Source organism: Beauveria bassiana (assembly GCF_000280675.1).
Source record: "Beauveria bassiana ARSEF 2860 unplaced genomic scaffold BBA_S00008, whole genome shotgun sequence".
Lineage (NCBI taxonomy): Eukaryota > Fungi > Ascomycota > Sordariomycetes > Hypocreales > Cordycipitaceae > Beauveria > Beauveria bassiana.
In genome coordinates this window covers 231,752-255,192 of record NW_007930843.1, presented here as the reverse complement: position 1 = coordinate 255,192, position 23,441 = coordinate 231,752, and the positions used below count along the sequence as shown (strand labels likewise).

Sequence of the window (23,441 nt, the reverse complement as noted above, 5' to 3'; positions counted from 1 at the left end):
GGCCCCGGCACCGTGGCGAAGAGCGCAGATGGAGCGCAGGACCTTTTTTTTTTTTTTTTATATAATTTTTTTTTTACATTGCAACATCAAGTATGACTTCACAAGCAATGCGCGTCGCGAGAATATCGAGGACCTTGACTGAATGAGAAGGGAAACTTGCGTCGCACAGCTTCAATGTAGACAGTCGAGCCGGTGCAAAGCTCCGGATCTATGACCTCTAAACTGTAACGGAGTCACTCTGCCGCGGATCAGTAATGTATAAATACACGATCTTTCCTCCAATTCAAAGAAGAAAGAACCAGCACCCATCACACTCTTGCAACTTGCAACCCAATTCTAAACGATCAACCTTTTTACCCCAACCCAAGGTACGGGCACAATTCGGCAAGGGCTTGAACACATACTAATTGCACACGCCAGAAATTTAATCAGAGAAAAAAAAAAGAAAAAAAATCCATCATGTCTGACACTAAACTCAAAGTCTGGCTCGATAGCAAGGACAACACCGTTGAAGGCCACATCTTCACCTGCACCTTGCTGTTCAAGGGCAAGAAGGTCTGGGGCCCAGTGTCGGCCCACGACAACACCATTGAGCTGCAGAAAGCGCTCCACAAGGCCGACAGCCGCTTCGAAGTCGAACTGAAGAAGAAGGATCGGACTCTGGAAGGCCACACGCGCTACATTAGCGTCAAGGCCGGCGGCAAGGTGTACCTGGACAAGCTGTCGACTCACGAGAACATGCAAGGTCTGGCCGATGTCGTCGATGCCATCATCGCTCTTGATGACTAGATTGGCATACTGCAATGATTCAAGGAAGGAATTTGTGTCTGTGATAGACAGTTATATCGGGGCCCCTGATCAATTCATTCATTTATAAATAACCTCGAGTCTGTACTTGTGTTCGTAGGCCACAACCTCTCAATGAGGCGTAATCACCGGAGAAACCGACACGGCCGTCTCAAAGAGTCGGATGCATCCTTCTTGATGGGGTTTGTTCAGTGGAATAGGCATCTCCGTCGAGTGCGCGGACGAGATGGAGATGTGCATGAAAGTTACCAGACTCGGGGTGCAAACGCATTAGACTTGACAAGTCATGTATACAATACATCCTGGGGCGATAACTGCTGGAATTAAACATTAGAAAAGGATAAATGATGCCCTTGTTTACAAGGAACCGCTCGCTAGGTACAAGGTGCAGAGAAAAGAAAACATGGCAGTAGAAAAAAATAATATACAGCGGTAATGATGCTTTGAGCAGCCTCTCGCAGAATAGAATACTCTCCGCGTAGCCCTTACTGCCAGCAGCGCTAGGCTCACCATGGCCCCTTTCCGTATAGGTCCGTCATAACAGACCACGGAATGGCGTCCCAGGCATCCAGACAGACCCAGAAGCCGGACAGCCGGCGCCGGCCCGCCGTGCCGCTCTCCACCCCGTGCGCGTCCTCGGTCGGCAGCGACCGCCAGACGGTATACGGGCACTGCTCAAAGTCGGCATAGTTTTTAAAGTCAATTTCGAGCCCCTTGTCGATCTGCAGCCAGGGAAAGTAGACGCTGCTGTCAAAGGCCACCTCGCAGAGGCGCAGCGCGGGCCAGCGGCGCACCAGGCCCTCAAACCGCACCAACAAAGCCTCGACGTTGGCGTGCAGCACGGGCGATGGCGCGCAGTACGCGGACAGCTGCGTCTCGGGCCAGACCTCGCCAGCCAACACCAGGTGCAGGCGGCGGAGCCCGGGAAAGGTGTCGGGTAGCCGGGCGAGCAAGGCGGGCAGGTGCTCGACGGCGTCGCGCGGGCGCGGGTAGGCGATGCGGTCCGAGGCGACGCGGGTGCGGCCCATGGTGAGAGAGAGGGAGAGCTGCGTGATGGCCGGGATGTAGGCGGGGGGCAGGATGCGGGGGGTGTTTTCGAGGGCAAAGGACTCGTTGAGACGAAAGTTGTTGAGGCGATAGAGCACCGCGACGCCCTCGGCGTGCGCCTGGCGGCAGGCGAGCAGCCACCCCATGGCGCCAATGCAGCACGACGCGAGGCCGTGTTCGGGGAACGTACAACGATCGCCGCTGATGAAGCAGCGGTCGCGGTCGACGACGAAGAGCGGCGCGGGCAGCGCGGGGTGGCGGGACCGGCGGCGGCGCGCGCCGTCAAAGCACGAGCGGTGGCAGAGGTGGGCGGTGGGCTTCCATCGGATGTCATCGCTGGACAGGGGGATGAGGTCGCGGCGCTGTATGGCGGTAGTGGAAGCGCCGTCCGGCGGCCCGCTGAGCCGTGACGGGGTCGGTGGTGTCGCGGCGACAAGGTCGAGGTCGACGTGGATGGTGCGGTGGCCAAAGGCCGCCGCGAGTATGAGGGTCCTGATCTCGGCGGGCAGCAGCAAGAGTGAGCTCGTCTGAACGATGGACTTGCTGTGAGGGCGCGGCTGCGGCGAGGGCGGTGGTGATGCGTAGCAGCTGCTGCTGCTGGCGGCGACGGGACTACTCGCTACGAGATTGGGCAAGAAGACGGGCGGGTTCGGATCCATGGTTGCAAGGCAAAGGCAAGGGAACACCAGATGGAGAATCAATCAGGTCGATGAGCTGGCGATGAATAGAGATACACGAGTGATGGCATGGGCACGAGTAGCAAGGCCGGGCTGGCGAGGCTTGGTTGGAGATGGAGAAGTGAGAAGTGTAATAAACTGGGCAGAGCCGGATTTGGGGAGCTTTCCCCCCATCAATCGCGGCCAGTCAATAGGCGCATTGACCTCTCGACAAACGGGCGACCCTGGCCAATGGGAAAAAGCCGTAAAAGGCCGTCAAAAGTCGTGGAAAGTTGTCAAGAGGTTCTAAAAACAGTACTAACATAGCTCGAAGCCATCTTGAACGTCATCGGATCGGGTCGCACTGCTTTTGTCTGATCGGTGCCGTTGATGCATGTAAGACAAACTGGTGCTCAAAGTGCTGACAGCGGAGCACGCGGTATGGCAGCCTAGCACACCTAGGTACCTACCTATAGGTGAGTTGCGGCTAAATCTTAGTTCACCCCTCACTAACTTTGTTTCACTGCCCATCACACTAATCTATCTAATCATGGCAAACCTCTCGGCAATTCCTATAGTGTTTACACATTCCCAAGAAGAATACACTGCCAGTACCCTCGCTTCTTTTTCTTGCAAATCTACATTATGCTACGCAGACCGGCAATCGCCAGGATTGATGGGGGCTGACCATCTACCGCACCGTATTCACACCCGAGTCCATTGAAACCTTCCCCGCGAGCCATCAAGCGCATCGACGACCATCTCCGTTTCAGGCTAGACACATTAATGGGCTCAGGCTAGGCTCAGCCCAGCCACCGTCCAGTATCAACCTAGAGATGAGCTCCTGGCCCGGCTTCAAATCACCGTCATCGAAGACAAAGCGCTGGACGGCTCGTCCATGGAGGCTGTCGAGCGGGCGTTCCACGATTGTGTGTAGAAATTGGGCGACCTCGAATTTGATAATCCGCGCTATTGCTTCGCCCTCATCCTGTCGAAGAGACATTGCGACTACCGGACGCGTGGGCGACAACCGGCCTCGAAAGTCAAAATTCGAGCTGTAAGGGGCTTATGCGCTGGTACTTGGGCGAGAGGATGAGCTGTTACGCGAGACGCGTCCTAGATCTCCTAAAACAGGGCCTATTCCTACTAAGCACCTTGCAACGATAGAAAAGGCAGCAATTGATTATAATCGTAGAATAAAATCGTGGAATGTAATCGTAAAATATGATTGTAGGATATAATCGTAGAATATAAATGTATATATATAATAGGAATATATATGACCGGAATATAACAAAAATGTAATAGTAGGTGTTTGCTCTGGATCCTGTGATTCTCCTATTCGCGCACCAGTGACGACCACTCTCCCCCCCTCACCACCCGATCAACCTCATCCAGCACCATCGGATACACATCCCTGTAGGCATCGCGTCCCATCCAGCAGTCCAGATGCCCGTACCCCTCAATCACCCTCCTGCGATATTGCAGTCCTGAACTTCCCCCGCCCGCCGCGAGCCCAAACGTAGTGCAGAGCCGCCCATACGTCCTCTCCGTCGCCTCCGGCGAGAGCACCTGGCTATCCGCGCCCGAGAAGAAAAAAATCGGTATCCCGCGCAGCCGCTGGACATTGGCGTCCGTGTCGAGCGGCGCAAACGCCGGCCCGTTGGTGCTCACGCGCCCGCGGCGACCCATGCGCATGAGCAGGTGCATGAGCGCCATGTTGGCGCCGCTAAAGAATTCGTCTACATGGCGATGCGTCTCCTCGTTGAGGTTGGCGTGGTTCCAGCAGCGCCCAAACAAAATGGTCGCGCGGTGGCAGCTCGCGCTGGCGCAGCGCTCCTCCTCGGCCGCAACGAACCGCAGCAGCTGGTCGATGAGGGCCTGGCGCGCGCCCGCGTCCGGGGACGCGGCGCAGCGGAACCACGGACCGACGGCGGCGGCGTGAAGCTTGTCGAGGGGCGCGGGAAAGGCGGCCTTGCGCATGTTGCTGCGGGCCCAGATGGGGTTCATGAAGACCTGGCTGCAGGTGATGCCGCGGATCCAGTCGGCGGGGACGGTGCCGTCGAGCAGGCCGCACGCGAAGGCGACGGAGCCCATGCAGTGCGCGATTGTGTACAGCTTGGCGCCGCTTTGTTGAAGCTGACGCACCTTTTCCAGGCCGGCGCGGATGTCGAGCCGCGCGTCGTACGTGGTCCACGGGCTGCTGCTCGGGCTGCTGCTCTGGCTGGCCGAGTCGAGCCGGCCGATGCGGTGCACGAGCACAAAGACGCGGTAGCCGGCGCGCGTAAAGTAGTTGACCGCGTTGGTGGCAATGGTGGGCAGCGCAAAGATTTGGTGGTCCACGCCGGCGCCGGGGATCATGACCAGGTTCTCCGTCGGCACCGGCGCGCCAGAGACGTCGTCCTGCGCCACGTGCGCGGGGTCCGGCTCCCACATGAGCAGCTTCGTCTCCACGCCGTCCCGCGCCACGATTCGGTACGTTGCCGTCGGCTCTGTCGGGTTCGCGAAGCCGCCGAGGGGCTTCGTTGCCACGTACTGCAGCGGCCCCAGCGGCAAAAACAAGTGCGGCGCCATTTCGTGTACAAGGTGCGACGACAGGTCCATGCTCCGCCTGCACCGCTCCGCTCGGTCTTGTCCGGCCGCGGTCAGTGTGCGCAGTTGCTTGAGGAACGAGCCGAGCGTCACTTTGAGGATCCCAGCGGCGACTGTTTCGCCGCCACTCTTGTCGTCGACTACGGTGACGTGCAGCTTGGTCATGGCCCGCCACAACTGCCTGGGGCTGAGTGAGACGGAGGCATCGAGTAGCTTGAACCCGTGCAGGTGCAGTGGCCGTCCGTTTGTGCCCGTCATGAGACAGTCGTAGACGAGCTTTTTCGTCCCGCACCTGTCCGGGTCCGGCTGGAAGAGGTCGACGGTGCCGCCGTGGAGCATGAACGGCGAGCCCGGGATGGCAGGACACACTAGCGTACCAGAAATGGTCCCTTTGTAGCAAGTCTTGTTGCATCTTGCCGTCGTCTTGTCGAGCTGGATGCTCGCCAACAGCCGCGCTACATGGCCACGACCGTTGCCCATTCGACATGCGCGCTCGTATGCCGCGGTATTGCACAACCTGATGCCCGTGCCGCTGTAAAGATTTCCTTGCAAAAGCTCTGTAAAGGAGATGGGATTGACAAGTCGTTCCATGTTCTGGGCCAAGGGCTGCGTTGGTTCTTGGTCAGGTTGGAGGGCAGAAGCTGGCGTATCGAGATTGATGGTGTCGTTGGACTTTGTAGAAATGTCGAGAGATTGTCTCTCGGCAAACGCGGCAACGGACCTCTCCGCCAATGCAGCAATCGTGGCGATGGGATTCACCCCCAACGCGCCAGGAATCGCGGCACCGTCTACCACAATCAGACCAGCGTGCGTTTCCGACTGCTGGCCAGCAAAGACTTGACCAACGTGGTTTGTCACGCCACTCTTGCCGCTGTTGTCCCTCGACATGCTCGCGCCGCTACAACGCAGGGGTGAGTGAGTACTTGTTATCGTTTGCTGACACGAAGCCGAATTTGACCTACCCAAGAGGATGGACCGTGATTTGGTGGTTGCCCCAGAGACGGAGCAATGGATTGTAAATCAGTGTGCCTCCGTCTTTCTCAATCACTTTCTTGAGCGGCGTCAGTATTCGTTGCACACGTTCTTCATTGTGGCCGGCTCCGAGGAACTCAAACACGGGCTTATCGTCCTCGAGCCGAACGGTTGCCTGGCTGCCTTGTCCATGGTGAGCAGTCTATCTCTTATTGGAATGGCTCATCACTCACTATCATGAGACATGACTAACAACACTTGGGTATCTCGGCTATTGCTTCTGTGAGAGAATGCATGCCGCAATATCTGCTTGCATCTCGAAAGCAGCCGTTTCATCTTTGGACGAGTGGGACCTTTTGACAAGGACGAACACGCCGCATACGCACCAACTACGGTGTTGACAAACGTTGACAAGACTGTCGGGACCCCTCCGTCCTGGATGACGTAGCCGTCGAGCGGATTACCAGTCTTATCACGCATGTCAATGATGGAGGTGATGGTAGGACCTTGCCGGTCTGTAAATGTCTGCTTCCGGTCCCTACAATCATGCACTCCACGGCTGGTATTGTATCTAGAACTCTCGTCAGTCAAGTGCAGATTCCTGCCGTCGGGACAAACGCACCCAAACGCCAGCATGTCGCCATTGCCGCTCATGCCCTGTCCGACCAAGTCACTCATTGCGAGGCCCATGGCCTTGCTCCTGAGCAAAATCTCGGTCGTGCCGAGCGACCCCGCACCGAGAAACACGGCCTTTTTCGCATGCACCCACGACAGCTCGGCGTATCGATCCCTGGCAAACGCGGCCCGCGCGCTGTCGTGTGCGGCAAAGTAGACGAGGTAGCCGCCGAGCTCCGCGGACGCCTTTTCGACGTACCGCACCTCGCACGCGCAAAACATGTCGGCGCCCCAGTGCCAGGCGTCGGCGAGGTAGGTGACGAGTGTCGTCGTCTTGGACCCGTCGTTGACGCCCGTCGCGTCCTGGCCGGTGAGCGTGGACGGCGCCATGGGCAGCCCGGCGCTGCTGATGCCGTGGCGGAACCGCGTCGTCTGCGGCACGCGGTAGAAGCGGTCCCCCACGCCAAAGGCCTGCGCCTGCTTTTGAAGACGCACCGTCTTTTCGAGGACCGGCCAGTTTTGAGGATACGGCTCGGGTTCCAGCACCTCTCTGACCTGTTGGTAGTCTGAAATGTTTCCGCGTTAGTATGAACGATCAAGCAAAAGCAAAGGGCACAAGAAGAAAAAGAAGAAGAAAACAGAGCGCAGGAGCAAATACATGCATTTGTGCAAGCAAGCCGGATCTTGCCGAATTTCCGACGGCCATAGCTCCGAGGACAAGGTCGACTTGTCTGCCTCGAGAAAGACATTGGCATTAATCAAGCTACCGCCACCAAGACCTGCACGTTTTTTTTTCATCCTCCTTGTCAGTGCTTTTGTCAAAAAGTGGCCCATCCATTTTGACCTGGCTCACCATTCGCAACGACGGCGCTCTGGCCCTTGCCCGCCACAATATGGAACATGCCCGTGGCCTTGCCGCAGGCCCCGGCCCGCCCTGCCGACAGATGGACTTGGCCGGCCACCTGGCGCAGGCCGGTCGGGTACTCGCCCGGCCATTTCTCGTCGCCGCGCTCGAGGACGCACGCGGACTGGCCGGCGCGGGCCATGCGCGCCGCCGCCACGCTGCCGCCGTACCCGGACCCGATGACGACGCAGTCGTACGACGGCTTCAGGTGGCTCAAGGGCTTGGAGATGCGTGGAAACGGGGGTTTCGGGGACGCGGGTGGCGCCGCGGTTGTCCCGTCTCGCATGGCGAGGCCGTCTTCCTCGGAAGACAGGCGCTCGTATCTGCCGCGGCTGGACTTGGGAAACATGGCAAAAGCATGGGCCAGTATAGTATGGGGTGAAGAGGCGCGCCAATGAAGATGGTCATGTTGTTATTAGAGTTGGCTCTATATAAGGAAGGGGAGGGGGAGCCATCTGAATATCTACAAAATCTCCTGCTGTCTTGCCTCGGCTCTCGTAGTTGGCGTGCGTAGACAACGGCTGGAACGCAACGCCCGGTGATTCCAGCAAGTTGTCCGATCATGGGAGCAAGTCAAGCTGAGGGCGCTCTGTAAGCCACAGAGTATCAAGAATGGAGCACTCTGTAGGTCACGGACAGCATTTCAGTCAGCTTTGGGATCCTAGGGCGCTCATCACAGACAGCTGAGATAGGGCGCTCTACTAGTCGGCAGCAAATCATAATCATAAAGACATGGCGATTGTTTGCTTGGTGGCGGCCATGAATCATCACCCCCGCCTCCCTGTCAGATACCAAGACGCTAGATCTCGTTCATCGCTCATAGTCGTCGCTCGCAAAAGCCTTGATGAACCAAGACTCAAATTCATGTGCTGGGTATGGGTATACTGTTTGGTCGACATTGTTTACCCTGCTAATATGCTGGTTGTGTATTATACCTACATAACTGGATTAATCAATTCGCCCATATATATTTATAGAGCTTTACATGAACTGTAAATTTAGCTCAAAAAGTAATTGGTCCACGATATTTTTGTCATCATGATGAATTGTAAAGTCCTGGTCGTTTATTTCGTTTAAACGTGACCACAATTGTGCAAACTCAGACATGCGCTGTATCCTTGGCAGTAATGGCCCATGGGGGGACATGCCGCTTTGTGAATTGAAGCTCATGTCAGATTAAGCAATGGGCGCCCGCAACATGCATCGTGGGGGTGATGGGCCGTGGCATGGGTAGTACATGTGCCCGCACCCACTCAACAATTGTGCAGCGTCGTCGAGGGAAGTGGCTGTTGGCACGTGCAGCACAAAGTCGCGGCTATTGCCGTTCTAGCATTAGGCGTCTGCAATATGCGCACAATGCGCTGCGAGGTGGTGGTGGTGATGGTGGTGGTGAGCAGTGGGCACGGGAGCAATAAGCCAACAATAAGCCAACTATTACCTACCTAGGTACATCCGTACCTACCTACTGATCAGACCAGTGCTTATGAAAGGGCGCACGGGCCTTGACATGTGCCACAGTGAGACACTGCAACGACTCGAATCTCTCACTGTGTTGAGAAAGAGAGAGAGAGAGCGCCAACCAAGACATATATCTTGTTTAGATGGATATTATTAATTATTGTAGAAATTAGTTTCATAGTACTAAAAGACATGAAAACGACTGAATATGGACATGACTTCGTAACTATTATTAAAAAAAAAACAAGAATAACACCCAATAAGCCCTGTTTTTTTTCTCTTCTTTCTTTCTTTCTGTCTTTTTTTTTTGTTTTCAGCTTGTGTAGCGACCGATGCTTGCGCCCGGGTTCCAGCCGCCTTCAAATTTGCCCTCTGCGGCAATATTCGTGCCATCGCCCAGTCGCAGCGCCGTCGCCGTATCCTTGGTGCACATTCCGTACAGCTGCAAGTTTTTGGGCGTCTTTTCGATCCAGTGCTGCACCTTTTGGCACTGAAAGCGCTCCGCGCACTCTTGATAGCCCGGGCCGCTGAAAAACACCCACGACGCGGAACCAAAATACGTAACGTCGGCGCCGCCTTGGATGTAGTTTGCCAGGCCCATGCGGCAGCGGGCGTCGTCGCGCTTGCACCACGCGAAATCCGGGTCGCCCCAGCCGTGCGCGTCGGGCTTCCAGGGAGCCGGCGCGAGCTTCTTGGCATGGTCGCCCTGCTCATAGTTTGTCTCGCTCTGCAGCAGCGTCACGATGACGTTTTCGGCGGATCGCAGGTTGAGCTGGTAGAGCCACCAGTGCTCGCTGCCGAGCGCGTGCAGCCACGTGCCCTTGGTCGATTCGACCAGCGCGCCGCCTTTGCCCGCGATGCTAGAGCCTCCGTCAAAGTCCTCGGTGATGTGGTCGGCGACCCAGTTCCAGACATTCTCGACATAGGCCGACGAGGACTTGGTAAAGTGCAGGCCCAGGTATGCGGCTTGGCAGGGGTTGCTGGCGTCCTTGCACGAGTCTGTGAGGCCGGGAGCGCCTTTGGTGCCGCCGACGGTGATGAGCGAGTTGAAGAGCGCAACGTCGCCCGGGGCGGAGCCGGCAGCCCGGAACTGGACAATAATGGCGCCGGGAAGCACCTCGGACACGGTGAAGCGCATGTCTTGAATCTGCGCAACACCAACGTCACCGTCCTTGCCCACCTGAACAACCGGCTTCGGTTTAGAAGCATCCTTGAAGAATTTGCCGCCGCCCGAGATTGTGGACCATGCCTCGCCGACAATCTGAGAGCCAATGGGAATGACCAGAGTAGATTCCACGCGGTAGTCGCCATACGGAAAGTACGCAATCTTCTTCTTGGCAGCCGCGAATTCGAGAATCTTGTTGAGCACCTCTGCCTCGTCGAGCGTACCGTCGCCCTTGACAGAGTGGCCACCATTCTGCTTGGAGTCTTTGATATTGATAAAGTCCGTGACCGCGTTGCTGGCGAAATTAGGCACCGTGACGGAAGGAATGCGGCCGCCGGGCGCCGCGACACTCGAAAGCTTGTGAGCGCCAGTCGTCGCCCCATAGACTGGATCGCGGCCGACGGTGTTGCCGTACGAAAAGTTGTCGACGTGGCTGGTAGCTTTGAGCTCGGTGCCCTCGGAAAGCTCCACAATGTCCGACTTTTTGTCCGTCTGGAGATTGTGTATCAGGATCGATGGAGTAGCAGAGGACTTGAAAGTGACGCCGGATTCGGTCGAGTTGCCGTCGATAACACCAATAAAGGGGCTTCCCTCCGTGTTGTGGATGCCAGTCTTGACACCGTCAAAGACGGGTGCCAACAGGCTGATGGTATGACCGCCGGAGATGAGCATGCCGACCTCGTTTTTGTAAAAGTAAATGTTCTTGTACAGTGCTTGCTGGTGCGTGTCATGCCAAATGCCATTCTATGCCGAATTAGTAGACGACGACGACGACGACGACATGTATCAAATAGCTGTCAAGCTTACCTGGCCATTCTCGATACGGACATCGGCAAGAGCCAGTGTGGAACCCCGGCCGAGTCTGATGCCGCTATGGCCCTGACCATTGCTCGGGCTGGGCATCTGGATCTTGATGTTTTGAAGCTGGGAGACTTGTGCAACTCCCCAGTAGAGGGCCGTGAATTCTTTGCCGCCGTCGATAGCCGTGGTATCCAAGATTAAATTCTTCAAGCTAATGGCAAAGGAGTTTTCGCCCTTTTCCTTGGTGGAGGGATCCTGGCCTGTTGCATTCTATAAGTTTTTTTGCTTCAAGGCACTGCAAAAGTAAATCTTACCATTGACCAATACATCGTCGCTGAAATCCTTTGCTGCTTTGATGACAGGAGGCTATAGTCGAGTCAGTCCACTCCACGCAACCGTCGACAAGGGTTTTCTTACATCCGTAGCATCTCCCATAAGTACTGTATCAGTTTCCATGAAAATAGTGTTGCTAATTTCATAGGTTCCAGGAGGAATATACACAACCTGTAAAAACGCGTTAGTTGCGCTGGACAGCTTCATGATTTGCGACTTGGCGCGCGCGCGACATACGCGAGGTTGAGAAGCTAGCCATTGCTTGTTGCGCTGGCCGTCGGGCGCAGAGGTGATGGCATCCTGAATGCCAGCGCCGTCGCCAGGTCTAACAGCGACATAGACGTTGTACTTGGCAGCATCTTCTCCGAGATTCGGGGCATAACCTCGCGGTGGCCCGATGTGGTCCATGGCCGAGTACCAGAAGCCAGAGAAGCCGCCGCCCTGCGGGCCGGCAATGGCCAGCATAGCCAGCGCGACGGTTTTCAGCATTTTGATTGACGGAGCTGCAGCCGGGTACTCGCTGCGCGCAGAGTCAACCTGGTCGGCATGCACCTGGGAATGTGGTTGAGCGACGAAACAAGGCCACCGAAGCAAAGAGCAAGAATCCGTGTTGAAGCGATAAACAAAATATAATGCGAAAAAAGCTTAACCCAAGACAGACGTTCTAGAGGCGTAGAGGCGCAAAAGTGATTTTCATTGGGGCCGAGACTGAGGCTGAGCGATGCGCTAAAATTTGTAAAGGAGAGAGAAGGTAAGCTGAATATACCCCTGCATGCCCTGGCAATTCCTCTTGTTCCCGGGGCTAATAAGTACTTTTGGTGGACGCTCTGATTGCTCGGACGTTTCTATGCGCAACGGCGAAAACGGTTGTCCTGTGTCTCAGGTATATTCACATTGAGCGTTAATTGGTCAGTCTCTCCCACACCTAAGCAAAAAGGAAATGAAAGATTGGAATGCTGCATGCAGAGGAAATCCCAATTGCCTGTTCAACTGTCAACCCTGTGTACTTTGTACACCAGTTGACCAGGAACAACACCAACCAGGTCGCGTTCAGGGGTAATATTTTTAGAGGCACACATCACCTGCCGCATTCAAACTATAAACCCGATGGGCCCTGACTAAAAAAGGGCAAAAGGGCGCGACGGGCCATGGGAAAAACTAGGTAAAAACCGGGGATTATTTGGAGACTAGATTGCCCATGGGAAAACGCGGGCTTTTTTTTTTTTTTTTTTTTTTTTTTAAAATGATATTAAGCAATTCATCGATGATGCGTATTGATGCTTTTGCGACAACTAACAAGGCATTGATTGGGCCGCCCACTGCTCAGTGCGCTGCGAAAGCCACATCGGACGATTTGACCCAACGGACGGGGGTGCAGGGGTACCTCGCAAAAACACGATAGCCGCATCCAACAAACAAACTGATCCGTAGTAAAATACAAGACATTTTTACCGAGAACGTGGGGTTACGGAGGCTCAGAGGCTGGAGCCCAGCATTTCAGTCATGTTATTGTCTCGCATCGCGAAAACGGAAAGAGCAGCCACAATCTGTCACCCTGCGTGACGTTTTGGACAGTTGTATATACTTGGTAGCAGAGGCGCTGTGGCTGGCCCAGACTATTGTGTACAATTAGCGGCGGCCACTTTCTCTATTTCTTGCACCATGAGAAAAGTCAATAGTTTCTCGGCTACCAACGGGGAAAAAAAAAAAAAAAAAAAGAAAAAGGCCAAATCAACTTTGTCCTCTTTCTATTCAACGCAGCACTACCGCAGCGCATGACTCGAAAGTCGGCTCAGGACGGTGCTGGATTAAAGCTGCCAACGCGCGTCTGCATCTTTGCCAACTGCCATGCTTGATGCTTGATTGAGTAATGAAAACCATGCCTTCATCCTACGTCGACCAAAACAAAATTGAGTTACTCATTGCTGCGATTCTTTGATTCTGTTGAATTTCGATGCATTGTCAGCATGTCGAAATGGTGTATGTTGCTCGGCTACACTCTCAATATTAGGCATTATTTCATATTCTTGCGGGTCAATATAGACCGTACCTACATTTAGACCAACTGACAACCTCCAAGTGGAAGCAAAAAAATAGAATTCACCAGGAGACTAGGTGCTTTCCGAGTCAGAAACGGAGATACATTACACCATACATATCTGACAAAAGCGACGGAATGAAAAGTGCGTGGTAAATAGCGCAACGCCTCTACAAAACAAGCCGCTGCTCTCTGGCATGGGCAACTGCCCATGCCATTTATTAGTCCGCCTCCTCTTTCGAAAAATAATGATCCCTCGCGGACACAAGTGGCCGAATCCGGCGGCCCACAGCGCAATGCATGTAAACTGCACCGCCAGAAGCCAGCAATCAGCCAATCACACACTAGCTGTGTATTACATAGTTCGACGCCTCTATAATTGGATCATAGACAGGAACGTACTATTATACTGTCCAGGTGGTGAGTGCGAGGTCTAGCCCTAGCAAGTCGGATAATTATCCATCCGGGCAATTCATTGACACTGGGGGGGTAAAAGTTGCTCCGTCACGCGCCCTCATCTCCAACTGCTTCTCAGGCTCCCACCTCAGACTCTTGATGATGATTCCAGACCGCACACCATGACTAGTTTAAACTACTTCTTCTACCAGAGGTCAGGACACAAACAGCCTGATTAGTCTGAAATGCTCATTGCAACGACAACCTGTTCAGGCCTGTTATTATTAGTTCACTGAGCTGATATGGCCCTAACCATGACCGGCCTTGTCAAGGTCCCCGCTAAGCTGTTGCTGGACTCGAAAATGAGGCTAGACAAAACTCAGAATCAGCCCTCCCTTGTGAACAATATCGTACCTACAGCTATTACTTTCTTGTCAGCTAACCGTGGTTCTGGACCTGCCCGGTCCGGCCGCTGCCCGTTGCAACTTCAATCATCATCACTCTTTACACCCAACGATGCACTCACTTACATGAAGAAAGAAAAAAAAAAAAACAAAATGCTGTTCACCATGAACCGCTCAACAATCTGCCAGCAACTAAGAAAGCGGCTTAGTATCATCACGCTGGCCACCTTTCTCGCATCTTTGGCGTTTCTCTTCTTCACGTACCTCGATCCAGAGGCCCGGGCTGTCCGGGGCATCGCTCGACTTGGCCGGCCGGCCTCCCGTCCGACCGAGACCTCGTCCATGTTTGGCGACGTTATCGAGGCGCTCTATAAACCCCAAATACATCCCATCACGGCCGAAAACTTTACCGACGAGACTGGTCAAGTGTTTCGAAATTCCGGCGAGCCCTTTTACAAAAAGGGCCTGGGAAAGCGCGTGTTGATCCTCGATGCCGACACACGGCCGATGAACAAGGACGGGGAGCTACTCAGCAGCGGCGGCATGAAGTGGCCGCATCCAGATCCTATATCCTCTGGTATGCTCAGCCACTATCTATACTGTATGTGTGTCGCGCGCCCGTTTTCATATTCTCTCCAGTGTCTCAGACAGCCAGTCAGTCAGTAACCTTGTTCAAAAAAATTTCCCCTAACAAGAAGACAACTTTTACAACAGCGCGAATCCACGGTTACGATTACCAGCTCATCCAAGTCACGCGCATCTCTGACTGGTCCAACACCTGGTCCAAGATCCCCGCCATCAAGCACGCCCTCATGTCCTACGACTTGGTCGTCTTTCTCGACCAGGACGCCGTCTTCCGCTACCCGGCCCTGCCGCTCGAGTGGCTCCTCAACCACTGGCGGCACACCAACGAGACGGCGCTCCTGCTCGCCGCCGACCCGGACAAGGCCTTCAACACCGACCCCCACGGCAGCCGCTACCTCAACACGGGCTTCATCGTCGCGCAAAACAGCACCCGCACCCACCGCCTCATCGACGCCTGGCTCCGCTGCCCCTTTGGCGCCGAGTACTCGGGCTGTCGCCGCTTCGCGCACCAGTGGCCGCACGAGCAGGCCGCGCTCGTCAGCTTCGTCCACAGGTACGCGTTTACGCGCCCAGAAGACGTGCGCGCCGTGCCGTGCGCAGAGGCCAACGGCTCGCCGTGGACCGCCGCCGAGCACGGATGCCGCGGCGCACTGGTACGGCATCTTTGGCGGAACGGCAAGGGCCGGCAGCCGGATGAGCTCGTCGACCAGGTGCTACGGTATCTGATGCCGGCGCTGTATAGCGATTTTCGGAATGGGTACTACAAGACCTTGGCCATGGCTTCGGCGCCTGAGAAGACAAAGAGTAACAGAGGAGGCTAATCTAGACGATGGCATTTTGAGCAGGAAGAGATATATGTCCCTTCGAGCAGGAAGAGAGGGACACATATCTCGATCAAGTACATTTTGGGTAAATATACAAATAGCTCATCTATTCAGTGCGGCGTCCTGGTTCTGCGTCATACTTTTCTGTTTGCTCCCTCTGGCTATCGTGTCCGGCATTGTAGGCATTCCTTCATTATTGTCTTGCTTTAGAAATCATCATGTTTCTGTCTATTCAATATAATTACAAGCTCGCAAAGACTGGCAGAGCAGTAAATCATACAAATTGGCCCTCCACTAGCCAGCATGGCCATACATGACAACGTAGAATTGTCAATCCCTTTTGTATCCCTTTTTTCTTTTCTTTCTGTTCAATATGTACAAGTTTCTCATCCACCTTTTTTATCGAGCCGTTGACGAGGCGCCTCACAACTTGGTCCACTTGGCCGTCAGGTGCTCCTTTTCATTCTTGACGACACGTAGTGCAAATCCGCCTTTGACGTCGGCGACTTCAAGTCCAAGCCGCGACGGCAGAACCATCGGTCGCTTAAATTGCACCTCGAGCGCGCTGGGCGTCTCCTTGCCCCCGTCGGACCGTGACAAGAGCAGCACGGCCTTGTCCGCCGTGTTTAGGCCTGGCGTCATGACGCGCGAGGGGTCCCGCGCAATCAGCTCCACGGCGCGGGCCAGAGCGTGGTTCCCGTGCGCAATCTTGCCCGGGAAGCCAAAGGCGCGGGCGAGGATGCTCGACATGTGGATGGGGTTGTAGTCACGACACAGCGCCGCCCACTTCTTGGGCGCCCGCATACCAAGTTCCACAATCTCGCCATCCGCCGACATCCACGCTGGCTCTTGGCCCGGCCCTTGCTCGCCGTCGCCGTCCACGGCTGCTGTCGGACTCAGATCCCGGTATAGAGGTTTCGTGTCGCGCGGCAGACGGGCCAGGACGGCGCCGACTTGCTTAAAGATGACGGTCGGAGAGGTGTCGCCGCGTCGCAGTGCCGCCACCTCAAAGTATATCTCAAACTCGATGCCTCGCCTCGTCCGACGGCCGCGATTGCTCGGCCCGCCGAGAGAAGCGGAGACGGTGATGCCGCGCGTTAGGTCGAGGACCTGGGTCGGGTAGCGGCAGGCTTCGGGGTCAAGAAAGGTGAATATGTTGCGGGTGTTGACGGCACCAAACGGGTGAATCGGGAGATTGCGATTGGCGAGGAGGATGGACATGAGCGGGTTGATGAGGCCGGCGATGAGGAGGGAGCGGTTATTCTCGGCGGCGGGCGCGGACAAAGGGTCGTTTTTGGTCGACGGGGCCGCGGAAAGGACGCTCTTGTTGGCGCGTGGGGAGGTTGCCGCGTCGAAGCGCAGCAGGTCGTCGTCGTCAATGTCGAGGGTGCTGGTGACGGACAGCGCGGGGAGGTCGAAGCCGAGGGAGTCGGCCGAGGGCGCGAGCGGCGGGGCGAGGCCAAAGACTCGCTGGAGCAGCTTGAAGAGGACGAGGAAAATGATGACGAGGACGTCGCGGCCGTCGAGCCGCGAGACGGGCTTTGGCAGCACAGCGTGCGGCGCGCCCGTGGCCTTGAAGAGCCCGAGCCGGGGGACGAGAATGAGACCCGCGGTGAGCAGCGGCACACCGACCGTGGCAAAGGCGCCGACGGCCACGGGCGAAGCCATGGTGTTGGATGCGGACGATGCCAGTGTGGTGTGTGTGGCGGCAATTGGTTTTGGTAAGCTGCGGTGGTGAGGATGCGGGGGGAAAAGGGCTAAGAAGATGTTTGAGGTAAACGGTTTGAGGAAGCTTAGTTACCGTCTACCTAGTGAAGTGACGCAGATCTGCAGAGGTGGTGTTCGTCAACGGTGGATCGGCCCCACTCGCCGAATCTGGTCTCAAGCTTGCCTGCAGATCAAGTCGGAAACTTGGCCTTTCCATGAAACATTGAAACAAAAAATTTTGTATATTCAATTCTTACAATACAATCCATCGCATATCATGTAGAATCGGACTAGACCATCCGAGAAACGAAAACGAGATCCCGATCAAGAGACGACGACATGCAGAATCCTGCTCCCACAACTTAGCATTTACCAGCACTAGCAGCCAGCTTGGCAGCTGTGGACTGGAGAACCTCGACAAGCTCAAAAACTTGATCCTTTTGGTTATCGCAGCTGGCCGAGCCCAACTTGTCCTTGCCAGCCACAAGACAAAACTTGCCGCCGTCGGAGCTGGGCTGAAGGACCATGGTGGTGTTTTTGCTGGCGTCAAACGGGAACAGCTGAGACGTTGCCGTTTCGCCCTCTACTCGGGGGAGTCAGCCATGGAAATCACAACAAGGGCATAATACGTGGTTTTTCAAGGAAATAACAACTTGCCTCCATCTGCGCGACCGCCACACGAGAAAATAGTCACCGTATCCCCCTGCTGTCGGCGACTGTCGAAGCTTAGGCACCCATTCGTCAGGACGCTGACCAGCAGCGCCTTGCCGTCCTTGCCGTCGTTGTGCTTGCCCCGCGTCACGACGTCGAATTTTTGCCGCGAGTCCTCGCTGCACGTGGCGAGGCCGACGGGGATGAGGTTCTGGCGAGAATCGCCCGCGGTCGGGTCGAGGCTCAGGCAGCGGCCGTCGGGGGCGCGCAGGTTGATGCTCTCGAGGGCACGGTCGGCCGTCGTGTCAAACTGGTTGGCGGCGGCGGCGGCGGTTGGGTTGAGACTTCCGCCGGCGCCCGAGACGGGAACTTGAGTGGTCGGGTTGGCCGTGTGCTGGCCGTTGGGCAAGCGAGTGGTGGTGGCCGTCGCGTTGCGACTGTTGGATGCGGCGTCGTTGTCCTTGTTGCCGTTGCAGTCCACAGTGCTATTACTGCCACTGACGTTGTTGCTACCACCAGTATTCGTGCCGATGCCGTTGTTCTCGCTACCATTAGTGTCGGTGCTGGTGCCATTCTTCTTGCTGCCACCGTTACAGTCAGCAATATCGCTGATTTTGCCGTCTTTTTTGCCCGGGGCGGGCGTCTGCGTTGGCAAGGTAGTGACAGTAACAATACTGGTGGTGGTTGAAATATTAAAGCTGCATGGAGCGGGAGGTCTCAGAGGTAGAGGCGTTGAAATGTTCAGTGACTTGGAAGGCTTCGCGGTGCTCGAGAGGTCAACGTCGGCGCTGGGTGTCTCACCAACAACGGTCGAGCTAGGCGTGGGCTGTCTGCTCTGACTAATATTCCCATCGCTGCTCTTTCCGGCGTCGCCACCAAAGGTAAATTTTTGCTTGTCGTCCTTGTCGTCGCAGACGGCGATGACGACCTTGTCAACGGCCGCTACCAGGCACTGGCCGGGGCTGTTTTGCGGCGTGAGCGCAATGGTGCCCTCGGTGCCCCCGGTGCTGTTAAACGCAAAGAGCTGCGAGTCAGACACCTCGCCGCCGCCGTCCGCTCGCCCACCGCAGGAGAACATGTGCACCTGGGAATCCGACGGCCGTCGTGGATCAAAGCTCAGGCAGGCCTGGGTCAGGGTGCTCACCACGAGCGCCTGGTCCTGCTTGTCATTGTGCTTGCCCTTGGTGACCACGTCGAAGCCTTGGCCGGCGGACACGCTGCTGCAGTCGGCGATTTGGAGCGGCGTCAGGTTGGCGCGGGAGTCGCCGGAGAGGACATCGACAAAGAGACAGCGGTCGTCGGCCGTTTTGATCTGCACGTTGGCGAGAGCGCGGGTGGCCGCATCGTCGCGCTGTTGGGCCTCCTTGAAAGCGACATTGTTGAGTTTGTCAACGGTGCGGGGCAGGAGAGGGTTGCCAGCGGCGAGTACCGCGGCGAAAAGGTTGGTGTAGATGGCAGAAGCGTGAAGCATGGTTGGAGGAGTGTTGATAAAAAGGAGCGGCAAAAGTTGGTCAAAGAAAGGAAATATAAGTCTGCACAGCAGAGGACCTGATCAAAGGCCCAAGAAAAGAAGTCTTACAAGAGCAAGAAGAAAGAGTACAAATCTGAAAGGAGCGGACAGGTTACTTCACCTCATGGCATGGGACAGACGTGCATCATCGAAGTGCAAGAGACCTTCACTGGGTGGGCAGTTACTTATATTCAGCTCGCGTGGTAAATTACGCAGCGCATTATTGAAAAAAGCCTCTATCCTCGATCAAATCATTGGACATCAAAGGACGCTTCATCACGCAGGGACTGCGTCACGACGCGCCGGTGTACCGATGGCGTGCAGCGGTGACACACGGGCGACACGGGCCACCCCGACCAAGCCCGCCCACGGCAGGCTCCGGTGGAAATGAGAGGGGATCGACGAGTCTCCATCCGGAACGCCGTTCCTTGCCATCGGAGGCGGGAGGGCTTGTTTGGCGGAGCAAAGTGTTTCATTACCCGCGATGCGGCCAACAAACAGGAGGTAGTGGAGGCGAGGCCATCGCTGGCACAAATGGCCAAGGTCGATGGAACGCCAATAGGGCTGGGGAACTACGCCTGGAATCGCAACGTGCCAGGTTTCACCTGGGACGAACATGAGACGATGGGCGGAAATCAGCGGGGAAGCAGTTGTAGTGATTCGGCATGAAATGGCCGTTGGCCGTTTTCGTCTTGACGTCTGTGAGAGGTGCATGTGGCTGAATCACCCACGGTGGTCATTTATGTGAAGAGAAAAAGGCAACAAAGGGACTCGTTGAAACTCGAAATTAATATTGATTCCGTATTAGCAAAGATGCTAGTAGAACCCCCCACCTCTGGGGGAGGGGGGGGGGGGAGGTGACTGGCCTGGCCGCCCAGGTGTTGGCGCGGTATAAGCTGCAATTGATGTGATGTCCCAGAGCATCACATGCAGCAATGGCGTTGAGCTTTTCATCAAAACGAAAAGTTGAACTTTTCTTCAAGACCAAAAAAGAGGATTCATCAAAAGGGTTCAAGAATCAGGACTTTGCTGGCCCGCCCCTGCAGTAGTGGCTGGCCCATGGTGATGCGAAACGGCCGACGCTAGTTGACTTGGGACAATGGCAGTTTCAGACGAAGAGGAGAGGCCAGTAATCAGCAAGATGAGCAATTAATCAGACAGACAATAAGGGAGATTAAACAAAAAAAGACATCTCTCTTCCATGTATTGGTGCTTTTGATTCTTCTACATTATTGCTTTCGACTGATATATACAGACGCTCTTGGCTCCCAACCCCCACTCCGGCCTACCCGGCCGGCTCCTAAACCCGATGACATACAGGTTCACCAGCTAGGGCTGTCGATTATATGTTGCTTTGTATCCCCCACTCCCCTCATTCGCAATTAACTCATGACACTTTCTCTATCAACGTTCTCCCCCCTCAATTTCCGTCATCATGTCGCACCTCAAGTACTACGCATACAAGGACCTCGGGGTCAAGCAACGCAAAGACTTTCACTACAGCCAGGCCGTGCGCGTCGGCGACCGCATCGAGTGTGCAGGTCAAGGTGAGCCACAATCCCGCCCGGGTTGTTTTTTCGTGCCAAAAAATTTTATATGCTCAAAAACATTGTTTGGCTGTAACTTAGGAGGCTGGGACCCCAAGACTGGCGCGTTTGAAAAGGAAATCAACGCCCAAATCGATCTCGCCTTTGCCAACGTGGACCTGGCCCTCAAAGATGCCGGCGGCAAGGGCTGGTCACAGGTGTTTCGCGTCAACTCGTACCATCTGCCCCTCAACACGGAGGCCATGGACGCCATGGTGCGCAATTTTCGCAGATACATGCCGGATCACCAGCCGCTATGGACCTGCGTCGGTGTCACGCGTCTAGGTGAGGACGATATGCGCGTCGAGATTGAGGTCTCTGCGCATGATCCGGAGGGGGCCAAGACGGAGTGACAAGTCCGGCGGGAATGTGCGCATACACTTTTAAAAGGAACGCGGAAAAAAAATGTTTTTTTTACGCTAAAAATATATATACTTTAATGACTTGAGTAAAGTTGGATACTGAATACTAAAATTATCAAGCCTGCAAAATTTAGTGATTAGGCTCGGGGCTTGTATATATAATGTGGTGTTTGTGTAAAGACGAGATAGACCTAGAGTCAAATATTATAGTGTAAGAAACTTTTCAACCTCGTCCGAAATATCCTGCAACGGATGGTCTGTCCTATTTCCCGCGTTGCTGCCCTGAACCTTGGCATCGTTGGAGAACAAGTTGACCGAGTACAGCCTGGCCCCCATCTGCACCGTAGCCACCGAGAGCGCACCCTGTTGGCGATAGGGGTTCGGAATAGTCCCCAGCTTCTCGGCAAATGTCCAGCTCGCGTCTCGCGAACAAAGGACGACGGTGCCTAGATTATACCGGGAGACGAGAAGGATCCTGCCATTGTATCGCGGCGGCATGTAGACGGCGTCGAGGTCCTGGCCAATGGTCTCGTTGCCGGGGCCGAGGGGGATACGCACAGGGATGCCCTCTTGGCGTCGTCGGGTGTCGAAGCGGTACAGCTGTCCGTCGGCCTGGTCTGCGACAATGAGGTTGTGGCCTCGCAGGGCGAGACCAGAGAAACCGTCGCTGGAACCGAGCGGCGGGCCTACATACCACGGGATGACCTCGGAGCCATCAGCGCTCACTCGAAGGATGCTACTTTTTCCATAGGTCCCCAGCACAAAAGAGTCGCCATTCTTGGTGTGCTGGACGTCTTGGAACCCCCCGTATGCACCATTGGAGACGGCTGTCAAGTTGGCTGTGAAGATTGTCTGATTCGTCTTCAAATCGTACTTGACAAGAAAATTATTGCCCGACAAGTCTTTACCAAAGGTGTCGAATGCGGCACCCGCGTTGATCACAACAGACAGGTGACCAAGCGGATCGACTCGTACTCCTGTAGAATGCAAAGTAGCATCGCCGCTGAGTCCTGGAAAGGATATAGTGTTCGTCACCTCATTCTTCACGGGATCGTAGACGGCAACGGAGGCGTTGAAACAGACACTGCTCATTTAGCAAGTATTCTACATATTGACATTTTGCCTGATCCTTACCTCAAGTACGCGACACATCTTGTCGTGTCAAAGCATGCATTTTCCGGATATAATTGATATGACGAGATGTCCAAGTCTCCAGGCCGAGGTGAGGGGCACCCATTCCTCGCGGGACAGGCTCGAGAAACCGAAAGGCCGAAAAGTGCTGTCAAGACCAAGAAGCGCATGTTTGAATTATCACTTTTGCAACAAAATTGTCTAAAGACTTTGGTAGGTATGAGAAACTGGTCTTTGCAGGGTAAGATGTCGTCCTTATATACTCTGCTTAAGGCCGTTTTGGTCTCCACGACCTGTAGTGTTGATTGATCATCTCTTTTGCTATACCTGTTGGCTCTGGCCTCAACAAGAAATTGCGTCGGCAAGTGTTAGACCATGATGAGGTTTTGATTACGCCTTTGCTCTGCCTGGGGGGGGGGGGTATTCGGCATGACGGAGACCAAACATCGCCGAGGCCGAAAGATTACACCATGTCTGAAGCCGGCCAAGCCACCCAGCGCACTGTCCACTTTTCTTATCGCAGCAGACAGAATCGTTATATGTAATTGGATAGGGCCGAGCACTGCACATCAAAACACAGGAGCCAACATTGTACCAGTATGTAGGCATCCTACGGTCCGGCCCCATTTGTCTGATCGGTTGGCGCGCCGGACTCGGCGGTGAAAGGTGTGCCGCCGACACCCGATCCCGCGCTTCCTCCTACAGCTCCACTCCTACGCCGCGCTTAGAAATAAATAAGTCTCTATTATGAAAAATAATAATAATTAAACTTAAAAAGAGTACATTTATTAGTATCATCTAGCAGTGTCCTGCAGTCCTCCTGGAAGAGGGGCGTTGGATTAGTACTCTATAGGAATTGAGCACATATATAAGAAGCGCTCTTTTTCCTTGCGTTCT

The 23,441-nt window shown here is 55.0% G+C and overlaps 9 protein-coding genes across 9 annotated transcripts; 3 read left to right on the top strand and 6 right to left on the bottom strand.

The window, feature by feature from the left end:
- Positions 1–459: 459 nt before the first annotated feature.
- BBA_03720 (uncharacterized protein) lies at positions 460–789 on the top strand (the record flags this gene model as incomplete). Its single annotated transcript, XM_008598817.1, has 1 exon — positions 460–789. The coding sequence occupies one exon, from the start codon at positions 460–462 to the stop codon at positions 787–789; it is 330 nt and encodes a 109-aa protein (XP_008597039.1).
- Positions 790–1,313: 524 nt separating this feature from the next.
- Positions 1,314–2,513, bottom strand: BBA_03719 (uncharacterized protein; the record flags this gene model as incomplete). The annotated part of the gene is made up of 1 exon (XM_008598816.1): positions 1,314–2,513. The coding sequence occupies one exon, from the start codon at positions 2,511–2,513 to the stop codon at positions 1,314–1,316; it is 1,200 nt and encodes a 399-aa protein (XP_008597038.1).
- A 1,335-nt stretch (positions 2,514–3,848) lies between these two features.
- Positions 3,849–7,942, bottom strand: BBA_03718 (glucose-methanol-choline oxidoreductase; the record flags this gene model as incomplete). Its single annotated transcript, XM_008598815.1, has 5 exons — positions 3,849–6,000; positions 6,065–6,257; positions 6,461–6,645; positions 6,697–7,255; positions 7,543–7,942. 5 exons carry the CDS (start codon positions 7,940–7,942, stop codon positions 3,849–3,851), a joined length of 3,489 nt encoding a protein of 1,162 aa, XP_008597037.1.
- Positions 7,943–9,364: 1,422 nt separating this feature from the next.
- On the bottom strand, positions 9,365–11,839 carry BBA_03717 (beta-1,3-glucanase precursor; the record flags this gene model as incomplete). Its single annotated transcript, XM_008598814.1, has 5 exons — positions 9,365–10,960; positions 11,024–11,277; positions 11,332–11,383; positions 11,435–11,521; positions 11,588–11,839. 5 exons carry the CDS (start codon positions 11,837–11,839, stop codon positions 9,365–9,367), a joined length of 2,241 nt encoding a protein of 746 aa, XP_008597036.1.
- Positions 11,840–14,353: 2,514 nt separating this feature from the next.
- BBA_03716 (Glycosyltransferase, family GT34) lies at positions 14,354–15,594 on the top strand (the record flags this gene model as incomplete). Its single annotated transcript, XM_008598813.1, has 2 exons — positions 14,354–14,789; positions 14,903–15,594. The coding sequence occupies 2 exons, from the start codon at positions 14,354–14,356 to the stop codon at positions 15,592–15,594; spliced, it is 1,128 nt and encodes a 375-aa protein (XP_008597035.1).
- A 426-nt stretch (positions 15,595–16,020) lies between these two features.
- Positions 16,021–17,265, bottom strand: BBA_03715 (MaoC-like dehydratase; the record flags this gene model as incomplete). The annotated part of the gene is made up of 1 exon (XM_008598812.1): positions 16,021–17,265. The coding sequence occupies one exon, from the start codon at positions 17,263–17,265 to the stop codon at positions 16,021–16,023; it is 1,245 nt and encodes a 414-aa protein (XP_008597034.1).
- A 401-nt stretch (positions 17,266–17,666) lies between these two features.
- BBA_03714 (ricin-type beta-trefoil lectin domain-containing protein) lies at positions 17,667–19,426 on the bottom strand (the record flags this gene model as incomplete). The annotated part of the gene is made up of 2 exons (XM_008598811.1): positions 17,667–17,887; positions 18,022–19,426. 2 exons carry the CDS (start codon positions 19,424–19,426, stop codon positions 17,667–17,669), a joined length of 1,626 nt encoding a protein of 541 aa, XP_008597033.1.
- Positions 19,427–20,900: 1,474 nt separating this feature from the next.
- On the top strand, positions 20,901–21,404 carry BBA_03713 (L-PSP endoribonuclease family protein; the record flags this gene model as incomplete). Its single annotated transcript, XM_008598810.1, has 2 exons — positions 20,901–21,012; positions 21,094–21,404. The coding sequence occupies 2 exons, from the start codon at positions 20,901–20,903 to the stop codon at positions 21,402–21,404; spliced, it is 423 nt and encodes a 140-aa protein (XP_008597032.1).
- Positions 21,405–21,617: 213 nt separating this feature from the next.
- On the bottom strand, positions 21,618–22,714 carry BBA_03712 (uncharacterized protein; the record flags this gene model as incomplete). The annotated part of the gene is made up of 2 exons (XM_008598809.1): positions 21,618–22,497; positions 22,548–22,714. 2 exons carry the CDS (start codon positions 22,712–22,714, stop codon positions 21,618–21,620), a joined length of 1,047 nt encoding a protein of 348 aa, XP_008597031.1.
- Between the last annotated feature and the right edge of the window lie 727 nt (positions 22,715–23,441).